This window comes from Capra hircus, chromosome 4, assembly GCF_001704415.2.
Source record: "Capra hircus breed San Clemente chromosome 4, ASM170441v1, whole genome shotgun sequence".
Classification (NCBI taxonomy): domain Eukaryota; kingdom Metazoa; phylum Chordata; class Mammalia; order Artiodactyla; family Bovidae; genus Capra; species Capra hircus.
Genome location: NC_030811.1, coordinates 17,046,737 through 17,061,325, shown reverse-complemented (window position 1 = coordinate 17,061,325; position 14,589 = coordinate 17,046,737). Strand labels below are relative to the sequence as shown.

Sequence of the window (14,589 nt, the reverse complement as noted above, 5' to 3'; positions counted from 1 at the left end):
GCTCGGATACTCCCAGGGCCTAGGCTGCATAAAAGTGCTCAGGAACTATTTGCTGCATAACCAAACTAATCTCCATTGAATATGTGCCTTTAAGGACAAATTTGTCCCCAAGAAAACCTCAAACGGGAAGGTCTTAGGTTTTGGTGATTTTGGTAATTAGTATTATTTCCCCGGAACATAATGAAAGGACTTGGGGGAAGTCCTTCATCCTAAAATCAAGGGTTTGGGTGGCAGCATCTGTAATCTTTCCCCATCTGTGACTTATGAGCCATCCCTCCAGGAATTAGCCCATAAAATATAGAATTGATTTAATCCCACATCAGACCATCTTGGGATCCATAGGATAAGGTGAAAGGCAGACTTATAATGCACTCCACTGGGCTAGGCTCTGCTCTCAGATCATTGGTTTCCCTCCCCAGGGAAACCTTTTCTCTAGCCCTACTCTTAGGAGTCTGCCTAAGGTGACAGAAAGAGCACTGGATTGGGAGGCAGAGCTGGGTCTGGTCTGAGCTCAGCTCTTCCCAGCTGTGGGACTAGAATGAGTGACTTCACCATCATCCTCACTTTTAACAGATACCCAAGTGCCTGCCCGCCTCCCAGGCTGATGTGAAACCAGAGGAACTGTCAGTGGTCTCCACCAGCAGGCCCCCATCCCTGCAGGGAGTAGGGATCCTGACCATGATGCCTCAGCCCCTCAGGGTGGGCTTTCAAAGGTCCTCTTGCAGCCACCTGCCACCCCAGAGGAGTACCCACTGCAGGAGCCCATCCCTAGCTAACTCTGGGATGAATTTCCCCAGTTCTGCATGTGGATATTCTCTGGCCTCTTACGCCTCCTGGTGCACAGGGGCTGCTCCAGGGCAATGACCTGTCTTCAAGTGCTGCCCACCCAATCATCTCACCTCTTGCGACCTCTGTTTTCCTAGCTATGAAATGGGGGTGTTTGGCTAGAATGATCATCGTCAAGCTTCCTTCTGTTCCTGAAATACTATGATCTGTGCTTTAATTTCCATCCCCTCACTGCCCCACCTCTTATTTTTCCCCAGCTGTGTCTAAAATTCTTTGGCCATTAAATCCTCCTTTCTTGACAGTTCCACATCTGGGCTTTCTAATAATACCTAGCCCAAGACAGCGCATTCCTCGGGTGGCATGGAGTTCCAGGCCACACCGTCTTTTCAGGACTCATTCTAGCTCTTGCCAAGCCCCTCAATTCATATTCTGGGTTCACACATCATTGAGGGAGAGGAGATTTTGCTACATACTCTCACACAAATATCTGTCCTGAACATATTCTGTGTAATAGTAGGCATATGCACTCTCTCTCTCTCTCACACACACACACACACTTCCTTCTGAGGCCTGCAAATCTACACACTTGGGCATAACCGTGTGGGCGCAAATATTCTGGGACAGCCAAATGACTATTTTAATGTTTCTTTGTCCCTGCAGTGCCATCTAACTATTTATTTAGTAGCTTGACGCTGTTTGCATCAACAACTTTGCCTTATAGGCTCTTCTTCATGTTTATGATTCTTACTGTGAAAAAAATTGCTTGCCTAACATCTGTTCTGAATTTGTTTTTTCTTCCTTTTTATTTATCTGTTCCCTACTGAATGAAATTTGCACCAAGGACAGTAACTCGAATTGGAAACTTCAGCGTCCTTCAGGATTTCTGTATACTTCAATACATCTCTTAATTACTCTTTTTTTATTGTTATGAGATATACATATATATTCATGCTCACACAGGCAGATTGGTTTGTAGCTTACCTCTGCCTGTCCCCCTCTGGGGAATAAGTTTTATTAACTGAATAAATTAAATGGGCGGGTGTATCCAATAGAGTAGAGAGGTTTATCGTTATAGGTTTGCTTCAGATAATTTTCCCCCATTGCGGCCCAATTCCCTCCTTTAGCCACAGCTCTGTTTGGGAGAAAGCTGGACTAGAGCTTGACGCAGCCACAATTCACCAGGAACTAGAAGGGCCCTTTGTCTTCCAGGCCCACTTATGTGAACTCAGATCCGATTCCTTATTAAGCCCCTATTCTTACTACTTAGAAAGCCACACAGGGACCAAGAAAGCATGTTCACAGCAGTAGAAGGTCCCTAAAGAAGAGTAATGAGACCTGCTTTTCCACCCGACATCTCTGCCAGGTGAATAGACTACGACCCCCAAGACTCAAGGAAGTGGCCCCATGTCACCCAGTCCTAATTGCAAATGCAATGCCCTCTCTACCATCAGGCCCTTGCTCGTTCAGGGAGGGCTCTTCATTCCTCCCCTCTTTCTGAGCTTTCCCACACTCACTTCCGTCTGTGTCTACGTCTTCGGATGGTACAAAGACCGACAAGACGGTACCCCCACATCTGAAGAACTAGCTCCCTCTCGGCCCCGCCCCAGACATCGTCCACTCAGCAGATAATTCGGTTTCCTCGGAGTGTCTATCCCTGGGCTGATGGTGGGAGAAACCGCTCCACTCTTCTCCTAAAAATATCACTCATATCTCTTTTCCTGAAGAAAATCTGGCACCTAGAAGAGAAACACAGACCTGGGCCAAGTCGCACAAGAATTCTGGGTAATGAGAGGCTGAATACGCCACACTGAACAGACAACCTGAAGCCAGGAATTGGGTAGAATCACGGGCCAGTGAAAGCAGAGAAGGCTTCCAGGAGGAGGCAGTAGTCAAGCCCAGTCTGGAATAATGGGGACATGAGGAGGAGAAGAGAACAACGGTCTACCCAGTGAGAACAGTCAGAGAAGGACCTTAGGGTGGGATGGTGGGAGGAGGGGTAGCTGATGGCTAGAGATGGACACACAGAAGGGGCGGCCAGTTACTGTTAGATGACCCTGAAGGGACGTGGAAGGCTCTCTGCCAACTGCACTCTCTGCTGGAGCAAGATCTCAGTGCCAAAACCTCAGGAAATCCCTGATTCAAATGAGATCTCTGGCAGAGCCATTGGCTTGCAACAGGAGCCTGGCTCATCATAGTGATTCCACACACAGCCAAACCTGGGATGACCACAAAGATTAGTGCTCAGGTAAAGAAGCCAGTAGGGTGGACACAAAGGTGATGCCCCTGCCAAGTGGTAGAAGAGAAAGACAAAGATTTAGCCACACATTTCAGAGGGATGGGGACCAGTGACTTTAAGAATGCAAGATAAAGGCCAGTAAAGAGAAACAAGGTTCAAGTCTGGCTTCAATCTGCCAGTAGCAGGGACTGAGAACCCGGGAGGATAAGTGATTTCTTAGAACTAGAAAGGCAGCCACAGAATCGTCTTCCCAGTTACCTGTTGGTACGAGGTGCTCTGCCAGCTTCTCGGGGATGAAAGACAAACAAGACAGGGCTTTGTCCTCAAAGAACTCACAGAGTAGTGAGGAGACTGTCCAGGAAGCCCAAGAAATAAAACAATGAGATGCAAACCAATAGATGAATGGACAAATGCCACGGAAACTATGGGAAATGAAGGGTCCGAGAAGACTCCACAGAAGAAGCGACAGGTGACCTGACTGTCAGAAAGGTTTTTCAGACAAGATGCAGACCAGGGCTTTAGAGCGACAATCATGTGCAAAGGAACGGAAACATAGAGAAGCAGTGCAAACGAAGGGAACCGCGAATAGCAGTTTCATAGCAGCAATGTATGGTTACAGGTCCCAAACTGTGCGCTGAGGCACCCAAAGGTGCTATAGACAATTCACAGGGGCTTCCTGGGATATCTTCAATATTCATGGCGAACACAGCGACATCTGTGGGTCATGATGAGAACTACCTTCAGTGCAATAAGTGCATTCTTTTTCCAAATGTTTCCTCAGTTGTTAGAACATGTGTTGTTGTTGCTGTTCAGTCGCTCAGTCGTGTCTGACTCTTTGCGACCCCATGGACCTCAGCACGCCAGGCTTCCCTGTCCTTCACTGTCTCCTGGAGCTTGCTCAAACTCATGTCCGTTGAGTCGATAATGCCATCCAACCATCTCATCCTCTGTCGTCCCCTTCTCCTTCTGCCCTCTATCTTTCCCAGCATCAGGGTCTTCTCCAATGTCAGCTCTTTGCATCAAGTGGCCAAAGTATTGGAGCTTCAGCTTCAGCACGAGTCCTTCCAGTGAACATTCAGGGTTGATTTCCTTTAGGATTGACTGGTTTGATCCCTTTGCTGTCCAAGGGACTCTCAAGAGTCTTCTCTAGCACCACAGTTTGAAAACATCAGTTCTTTGGTGCTCAGCTTTCTTTATGGTCCAATTCTCACATTCATATGTGACTACTGGAAAAACCATAGCTTTGACTAGACGGACCTTTGTCAGCAAAGTGATGTCTCTGCTTTTTACTACACTGTCTAGGTTTGGCATAGCTTCCCTCCCAAGTAGCAAGCATCTATTAATTTCATGGCTTCAGTCACAATCTGCAGTGATTTTGGAACCCAAGAAAATAAAATCTGTCACTGTTTTCAATTTTTCCCCTTCTGTTTGCCAAGAAGTGAAGGGACTGGATGCCATGCCCTTCATTTCTTGAATGTTGAGTTTGAAGCCAGCTTTTTCACTCTCCTTGGTGGAAGAGAAGTGGGACAAGGAGAGCGTTCTTACAGGGCTCCTCATTGCAGTTAAGAAGCTTGGACTTTTTTGCTTCAAACATTGGAAAGTCATAAGAGGTTTGCTGGTAGTCGGATAGCACGGTCAGCTTCTGTTTCACAAAGGTAGACTTGGCCTTGATGGGGCTGTTGGTCTGGGAGCAGCAATCCGTATAGGGAGCTACTTCAGTGTCCTAGTGAGAGAGATGGGCCTGGGCTCAGGGGCTTAAGAGTTTGGGCCTAGATACAGCCTGCTCCTCTAACATTACAAAAGTCCTGTAATACATCCAACCCTGTGATACAAATGTTAGGCATCAATATTAGAAAAAGACCAGATCCTTGCATTTAAACCACTCAAAACCAAGTGAAAATGTAGCCAAGAAAAGAACTACAGTTAATGGAGTACTGCTAGAAGTTAACCTGGCAAGATAGAAGGAAGGAAGACTGATCCCAGGAGGCAGAGGACCAGCATGTGCAAAGGCCCCCGTGGATGTGAGAGGTGATGGAGAGTGTCAGGAAGAAAGGCTGATCATTGGTGCTGGCTCTCGAGTGGTGGGCGATAGGGAGGGATGAGGCCAGAAGCAAGGCAGGGGTCGGGCTGTTTGCACAGCGTGCTCAGGACTCCCAGTCTTTCGTGGAGACAAACCACCGAAGGAGCTACAATCAGATTGGCTTTTTTTTTTTTTTTTTTTTTTTAACCGCAATGAGAGGCACACAGGATTTTAAGTTCCCTGACCGGGGATCGAACCCAAGTCCCCTGCAGTGGAAATGCAGTCTTAACCCCTGGAACACCAGACAAGTCCCCAGACTTGCATTTCATAAAGCCCTGGTGGATAAACAGAATCAGGGCCCATGTGCAGATAAGCAGCTGGTCAGGAAGACAAGTCAGAGGGGTGGAGGCATACATCTGAGCGCAAGGTCCAATGTCCAGCTGGGAAGTGAAGAACCAGAGAGCCCACCAGCGTCTGAGGGCAGGAGAGGAGAGCGGATCCGGCTCCAAGTATCGCAGAGAGGGAAAAGGCTGACTCAGTCCTTGTGGCTCTGAGGAGCTCTGTGAGGTCAGGGTTCGCCCTTGGGCACCACCACCCTGAAGCTTCCCTGGGCAGGTAACCATACCCTGATCTCAGTGGTAGTAATTAGCCAGAAGAAAGCAGCTCCCCACTCCAGGGACCTATGTCTGTCACTGGCTCCTCAAGAAAAGCATCCCCAGCAACTTGAGTGAGCTCCACCTCTCTGCTAACTCAAGCCTGCCTTGTTCTAATGACAGATTCAGGTTGCTAATGAGAAAGGGCAGGATGCTCCACTGAGCCAAGCTGGGAAGGAGCCGCAGGACTGCGAGGCCATGGTTTCTCTGCAGGACTGTGGGCTGCCCAGACCGCCTGGGGCCCACTCCCAGCCTTGGATGCCTACTTAGCTCCCTCAGAACATTTTAGAGACTGATCACTCACGTGGGATCTCCAGCACTCAATTCCCACTCTTCCCCACTGAGCTGCCCACCACCTTCTCATCCACAGCCCAGGTCAGAGGTCAGACTGAAGGCCAGGACGACAGTTACCCTATTCGCCTCCTCAACCTGCTGGGACGTGGCCCTGGCACCGAGGCAAGGAGTCATCTGATGCTTGCTGTTGAGCAGTCGTCAGATGCTAGAGGCCTGCCTCTTTGGAAAAGACCCTGATGCTGGGAAAGATTAAGGACCTGAGGAGAGGGGACGACAGAGGATGAAAGGTTGGATGGCATCACTGATTCAAGGGAACATGAGTTTAAGCAAACTCAGGGAGATGGTGAGGGACAGGGAAGCCTGGCAGGCTGCAGTCCATGGGGTCGCCAAGAGGTGGACACGACTGAGCAACTGAACACCGACAAAAGAGGCCCCCATCAGTTCTTCAGTCTCTACCTGGAAGCCTGAAGTCTCCGGAAGTGCATTCGGGTTCTTTGTGCTAAAGCGAGAGAAGGGAGTGGCATGTCACCTGACCTTCCAGGGACGTTTCTCACCCAGCTTCTTCACTCCCTACAAAGTGACACCAGCAGTCACCCAACCCCCATGAGCAGGGGCCTTCACGCCTGATTGGGAGGTTATCATGGCCAGCATTTGCCTAAAACCTTACTACAGACAAAGCCTTCTCTTGTTTCTCTTCTGACCCTCATAACAGCCTCTTTATCCAGGAAATTAGCTCAGGAAGGTTGTGGTTTGCTCAAGGTGACACGGCTGTTAAATCACAAGGACACGGCCTTGAACCTGAGTTCTGACAGCTGCACCACTGCCAACACCCACCTCAGCTCTTGACAAGACAAACCTCTTTTTTTTTTCTTATTACAAAAGCACTCACTGTAAACTAGTGGAACATTAAAGAGATTTGTTTGTTATTCAGTCGCTGTCATGTCAGACTCTTTTTGTGACCCCACGGACTGGAGCCCACCAGGATCCTCTGTCCATGGGATCCTCCAGCTGAGGAAACTGGGGTGGGTTGCCGTGCCCTCCTCCAGGGGATCTTCCTGACTCAGGGACTGATCCTAAGTTTCCTGCGCTGGCAGGCAGATTCTTTGTCTCAGCACCACCTGAGAAGCCCCTATTAAAGATACACAACGTGAAAAGTAAAAGTCCCCATAATATGCACCGTTAGCTAATATATCTTCCTCCAGAGTTTTTCCAGGGATACTGTTAACATACGTGAGCCTAGTGCCTGACAGTTTGTGCTCAATACACGCTTGTTGAACGAGCTATCAAGTGGACTATTATTTATTTCCACAACTGTATGTGCTATTTCCCAATGTGCTTTTCCATTCAGCTGTTGACTTAGACATCTTTTCATACTGATGCTTGTAGGTACCTCCCGATCAACCACCCTTTACAGCTCAGCCACCCTGGACGGGGGCAGGCCTTCTGGAACAGAGCCAGGCAACCCACAGGCTCAGAGCAGCAGTCCACCAGGCCTCGATTCCCAGAAGGCAATTGTGAACTATTTTGGTTGAGCCGACTGGTCAGTTTTTTTAAAAAAAAAAGAAAACAACGAATTAAACAAGCATTATTTTTGCCTGCACAATACTTCACTGATTTGCCTAAATTTTCTTTTCCACCAGGTGCTTCAGAGTTGAGTAAGAACATTCTTATGTGCCTAAATAAGTATAAATGAGTAACTGGCTAAGAATTTTTTGCCCCTCAAAGTGACGATCCAAACATTTCAATTAGAAGGGAGCAAGAAGTTACCTTCATAATTGGGCTAGGGTGGAGGGTTGTTTCTGGGCCATTAAACAAGAAGCCGCTCTGACTTTCCACCTTTAAAAGACACAGTCTGCACAACTAGAAGCCTGGCTGTTCACACACCTGCTCGGCCTGGGGAAGAAGTGTCGCTGGTATAGACGACGGCAAGGTCATGGCCACAGGCCCAGACTCTGGCAGCCATCAGATTGGGATCAAATCCCTATCTTGGGCAATTACTTAACATCTCTAACATCTCTTAACTTAACATCTCTTGTCAGGTTTCTATTCTGACAAGTGGGTATAGTAACTACCCCATCTATTTCCTATGAAGATTACGTGAAATCCTACAGGCAGTGCACTCAGAACACGGCTGGTAGGTAGTAAGCACTCAATATACACTATCAATTGTGCTTATCAAAGATTCTGAGAAGGGTCTTCAAGTCATTCAAATACTTCACTGACAAATACTTGCACTGTTAACAGGATGTGTTTTCAAGCGCTATAGTTGTTCGGTCGCTAAGTCATGTCTGACCCTTTGCAGCCTCGTGAACTTTAGCATGTCAGGCTTCCCTGTCTTTCACCATCTGCTGGAGTTTGCTCAAACTAATTTCCATTGAATCAGTGATGCCATCCAACCATCTCATCCTCTGTCATCCCCTTCTCCTCCTGCCTTCCATCCTTCCCAGCATCAGGATCTTTTCCAATGAGTTGGCTCTTCACATCAGGTGGCCAAAGGATTGGAGCTTCTGTTTCAGCATCAGTCCTTCCAATGAATATTCAGGGTTGATTTCCTTTAGGGCTGACTGGTTTGATCTCTACGCCCTATAGAAAGTAGACTTAAAATTCAAAGACCATTGTTTAACTTCCTTTTCAACTCATAAGAACTACAGGATTTAAAGCAGAGCAAACTGCTGAGATTGCGTGGTTTTACTCCCATGTTTCAGGGGCAAGGAAGCTGAAATGCAGAATTTCCAGAGTCTACCTCTAAGGCTTGTATGAGTAAGCTGCAGAGCTGGGTGATCCTGGATCCTGACTCCTGGCCCTAGGGCACGTGGCTTTGCAGTATTCCACCCCCTCAGGGCTTCTTGGTGGCTCAGATGGTAAAGAATCTGCCTGCAATGCAGGACACCCAGGTTCCATCCCTAGATTGGGAAGATCCCTGGAGAAGGGACTGGCTACTCACTCCAGTATTCTTGCCTAGAGAATCTCATGGACAGAGGAGCCTGGTGGGCTACAGTCCAAGAGATCAAGAGAGTCAGATACGACAGCCTCTAACTCTTTCACACCATCTCAGGAGGCAGTAACATGTGGCCATACATTCATACCAGCGTACAAAACTGAGATCAGACTCTCTCTCTTTTTTTAAAGTATTTATTTATTTATTTGTCTTTGTTGGGTCTTAGTCATGACATGCTTCATTGAAGCATGCAGGACAGAGCATGGGAGCTCAGTAGTTGCAGTTCATGGGCTTACTTGCCCCAAAGGATGTGAGATCTTAATTTCCTTACCAAGGATCAAATGCATGTCCCCTGCATTGGAAGGCAGATTCTTAACTGCTGGACCCCCGGGGAAGCCTCTGAGATCAGAGCCTCTTGGGGAAGTATGTTTTGAGAGGCAGAATGGCATTAGGTAGTCACAAGGTTGAAAAGGAAAAGGAATACCTCACAATGTTTAGGACTTCTGGATTACAAACGATAGAAACCCAGCTCAAACGCACTTAAAAGTGCAAGCTAATTTAAGCTAGAAAGATGCAAGGAACACTGCAGGAAGCATACTTGACCTGGAGTTTGTGCCAGCATGTGGTACAAAGATGGCCACGGACTGTTCTGGGTTCATATATTCCTAGTTAAGCACCTTCAGGAGAAAAACAGAGCTTTCCTCAAGCAGCCTCCAAGTATACTTACACATACACCCAATGAAGGAGTCTGACTGGTCCTGACTCAGTCATGCACCCACCCTGTGGACCAGTCACTGTTGTCAAGGAGATGAGATGCTGTAATCAGCCATGCCTGATGGTGAGTTCACCCGCATGACCAGAAGGGCAGGCTCTGTCATCGACAGCTCCTCCAGAACTGGTAGAATGGGGGAGGGTGCTTCCTCAAGGAGGGCTGGGCAGACAGAAAAAGGACAGCCATCCAGACATTCAAAAGGAAAAACAAACTTCACTTAAATGTTTCTCTGATCAAGATCTTTCCAGGAGCTCCTCAAGCTACAGATGAGTGTTAGTATAAATATAATTCCATAAGATTACACAATTTACGTGTAAAATGGGGCCAGTTTTCTCACGAGGCTCATAAACCAGCTCTGAAGCAATTCTAAAGAAATGGTGACAAAATTGTTTTAGTATTAGCAACATTACTAGAAAAAAGCTCAAAGGCTCCCAAGGTGCCCACTTGGAAGGACAACTTTCATTTGAATGTAGAAGTATTATTTTGGGTTTTTTTTCCTTTGAAAATCCAGATTATATGGACATGAGTTTGAGTAGGCTCCAGGAGTTGGTGATGGACAGGGAAGCCTGGCATGCTGCAGTCCATAGGGTTGCAAAGAGTCAGACACAACTGAGCAACTAAACTGACTGATGTAAAATTATTGTGGTAATAACTAAATCAATACAAATGAATCGTTACCAAAATAGGTGTGCATCTCAATGTAAATGCTTTCCTTTTAGAACTAAGAGTTTAGGGAAATGAGAATCACAGCGTGAGCTTTAGTTAAATCTAAAGTGGTGTTTTTAACACGGGGTTTGTGGGTCCCCCGATCTGGTTACTGTCAATCAATTGTCAGTACTGGTTACTGGAGAGCTTATTAAAGTTAGAAGGGACTGGGTCCCATCCCAGAGATGCTGGTCAAGAGGTCAGGCATCACTACTTTTTGAATGCTTAGCCAGTGCTTCTGACCAGTCCTTGAGGCTGAAACCATTGCCCCAGAACAGCATTTCTTGAATTGTGGGAGTAGTCAGAATCTGGAGAGCCTGTTCAGATGCAGATTTCTGGGCACCCCCCACCCTACTAGATCTGCTCTGGGGAGGAGCAGAGCTGCGGCTATAGTTTAAGTGCCCAAGTGACTTTTAAACATTTGAATTTTTTGAAATAATTATAGATTTACAGGAAGTTGCTAAAAGAAATGTACAAAAAGATCCTGTATACCCTTGACCCTGTTTCCGCCAATGGTTACCTCTTGCATAACTACAGTACATTATCAAGACCAGGAAATTAACATTGATACACTCCATAATGGGCTTCCCAGGTGGCTCAGTGGGTAAAGAATCAGCCTGCAATGCAAGAGACACAGGTTCAATCCCTGAGTCGGGAAGATTCCCTGGAGGAGGGCATGGTAACCACTCCAGTATCCTTGCCTGGAGAATCCCAAGGCTGAGGGAGCCTGGCAGGCTACAGTCCATAGGATCACAAAGAGCTGGACACAACTGAAGCAATTGAGCACACACAGCATGATCCATAATACTTATTCAGATTTTATCAGATGTTCAAGCCTGTGTGTGTGTGTGTGTGTGTGTGTGTGTATGTAGAATCCTCTGAAGTTTTATCAGATGTGTAGATTTGTGTAACCACAACTAAGATACAAAACCGGTCACCACAAGGCTCTCTTGTGCTACCTTTTACAGTCATATCACCCCATCATACCCCGTGCATCCCTAGAGTTTAGAATCTACTCATCTCTTTTCCTTTAGAAACAACTAATCTCACTGCTGTTTCAAAACATACAAATGAAATCACATAATGTGTAACCTTCCTAGATTGGCTGTTTTCATTTCAGGGGTCAAAGAATCCCTCAAATTTCATTTTAAAATGCTGTGAATGGGAAATGTCTTAGGGAAATGTCCACAGTTTTTACCAGTTTCTCAAAAAAAATTCTATGACATGCCTCATAAAGTTTATAAAAGCATTGGTTCATGGTTTTATTGGGTTATTTCTGGTCTTCTTGGCTAAAATCAATAATAAAAAAAAAAACTAGTGAATATTTTTTCTTCTACCACATCTGTTGAATTCCTGTGTCCCAAAGATTTCTCTAACAGTTTGGGAAATATGATCACTCAGATGAACATTTCTGAGTGCCTGACTTGTGCCAGACAAATATTATTTTTTCCCTAGTTAGTAAGAAGGGGAAGAGTTAAAGCATTAAAGACACTTTTTGCTTATGAAAAGTTCTAAGTAACTAAGAAATCAGAGCAAACGTTGCTGCTTTCATGCCATGTGGCTTGAACTGCTCTGCTCTTTACTGCTCTGAACTGGATGTGCCAGTGATCAAATAACATCCTGAAAAATTATCCCGTACACTGAAAACATGGCATTATGCACGGGGGCTACTTGTCATCACTCTGGTTGGCTTTATACAGTTGCTAGTCAAGCGCTCATAGCTCCTCCAGGCACGCTTGTCCCTGGGCCATTGTCGAACTGATTCCTCTGCTTGCCACACCTTCACTCCCCTTTGCCACCCACCTGTCTGGACTAACTCTTGCCCATCCTTTGAAACTCACTTCAGGAAGTACCACCTCTAGGAAGGCTTCATTCTCTCTTCTCCAGGCTTTCAGTGGGGTGTGCCCAATGTCACCCATGCTTGCCAGATATCACAGTGGATGGTGATTACTTAATTGCCACTGCCACCAGGCTTTGAGACCCTTGAAGGCTATGACTGGGTCTTGGATGCTTTTATGCCCCCCTTAACTTCAATAAATAGCAAGATTTAATAAATAAAAAACAGTATGTCCTTAAACAGCTTCCTGTTGGCGTTCACCACCACTGCTGATTGGCTGAGATTTTCCTCCATTTCTTTTTTTTTTTTTTTTAGATTTTTTTGATGTGGATCATTTTCAAAATCTTTATTGAATTTGTTACAATGTTGCTTCTGTTTGATGTTTCGGGTTTTTGGCCCCGAGGCTTAGTGTGATCTTAGCCTCCCCAACAAGGGATTGAACCCGTATCCCCTGCATTGGAAGGCTAAGTCTTAACCACTGGACCACTAGGGAAGTCTCTCTGTTTCTTCATTAGGGTCATAGTATCTCTTAAGCGCCTTCACATGTAGGTTAGCACTCAGGCGTTCAGTCTTTCCCCAGCAGGTTTAATCGTCCCTGAATTCTCATAAAGGTTTGTTAATACACTTCAGGCTTTTGCCCAAGTATCAGTATATACAAGTCGCTGATCTTCTCTTGCTAGAATGCTTGTCTCCCCAATTTTGGAAAATAGGGACAACACTGACCTGTACCATTTTCCTTCTTGGTCTTCCTACTAGATCCTATAAATTCTTTATTATTGTGTTTAAACATACAAATCTGTCTTTCCTATCAAGGGGGTGAGTTTCCTGGGGCTAAAGACTGTCTCTTATTCATCCCAGAGTCTCCAGGGACTGGTACCAGGTGGGATTCCATAAATGTTTGTGGAATGAAGTTTGGTGTTAGGTCATCAGAGCTCTGCTGTTCCTCACGCTTAGCACATGAATTTCCTCATCTTCTCCACACCTTTACTCCCTATTTATCCTTTATCCCTGATTCTAAGCCACTGTGAACTCTTTATGAAAAGAAGAGAGCAGATAAATACGACTTTTATCATTTTAAAGTAATTTTAAGTTAAACATTTTAAACTAATTCTCTTATTCCTCCCAGGTACTATCTTGGTCGTCGGATGTTTATTGTTATCTCTGAGCCAGACATGATTGAGCAGGTGTTGGTTGAGAAGTTCAGTAACTTTACCAACAGAATGGTATGTAATTTTCTTTCTGCATATGGATGGAGGGGGAATCCTTCTAAGATGCAAAGACCACACATCACATCTAACAGGGACGTGACTGGGCCTCTTACAGGGTTTAGATCAGTTCAACTCAAAACAGAGCTCCCCAGTGAATTCGAGTTTTCAAAAGGGATGGACTGTTACAAAAGAATAGCGTTTACATTTAAAAAATGCTTCAAGAAAGCAAAAGCTCAAGAGAAGTGGTAGCTGATAAAAATGCTGAAATCGGGAGGGTTTTTAAAGCTGTGTTCAAAGCTAGAGGAATCCAGAGAGCATAGGTCAAGCGTCTGAGGAAGACCAAGGAAGGTTAATAAATATCAGAGGGAAAGTAACATTTCAAGACTCCCGTGCTTACATCTTTCCCGGAGAGTATCAACGTCTTAAGACTGGAAAAGGAAGACAAGTAACATGACGAGGGAAATTCATCCCCAAGTAACAAGTCTCTAACCCACTAAAGGAGGTATATATTCCATCTTTTTTTTTTTGCAAAGTACATATCTTACTCTTGGTCTTAAATGAGAAAGCCCAAAGAATGGAAGAGATGACAGAAAATGGCACAGGTCAGGGCTGCCCATATTTTCAAAAATGAGGAGATAAGAATCCTAATAGAGATGGTTAACAGCCTTCATGCTGATTTTTGGAAAATAGTCTAAAGTGAATGAATAAACAGTTGCTTGTGAGAATTCAGAGAATCTCTATGTGCCAGTTGTTTTTTGTTGTTGTTGTTGTTGTCAAATTAAACTCATCTTCCATTCTTATAGGAATAGTAAGCAATGTGTTCACTCTTTTGTTGGTTATTTGACCAACCTTTGCACACTTGTGATATATACCAGGCACTGTCTAGGTACCGATTAGAAAGAGACAGAAAACTCAGTATTGTCCTCGAGGAGCTCATAGTCTAATGACAGAGGCAGAGAGGAAGGAAACCAGTATAATACAGAATGGTGAGCATGGAAAGCACTGCTCCACCCAGAATGGAAAAGGGAAAGGCTTATTAGAGGTGAGGTGGCTGAGACTGTCTTCTTAAAGAAATTGGCAGTGCCTGCCTGCGTTCTGTACTGGTTGAGCTGTCCAGAGTGTTTCTTCGCATTAAATTGC

At 45.6% G+C, this 14,589-nt stretch overlaps 1 protein-coding gene across 2 annotated transcripts in view; it reads left to right on the top strand.

Moving 5' to 3' along the window:
* The window catches only part of TBXAS1 (thromboxane A synthase 1), a 169,411-nt gene that overhangs the window by 61,353 nt on the left and 93,469 nt on the right, over positions 1-14,589 (top strand). For both annotated transcript variants that reach the window (XM_018046871.1, XM_018046872.1), the window contains one exon: positions 13,368-13,464. In XM_018046871.1, the coding sequence (XP_017902360.1) occupies positions 13,368-13,464 (97 nt within the window). The remainder of the gene's footprint in view (positions 1-13,367; positions 13,465-14,589) is intronic.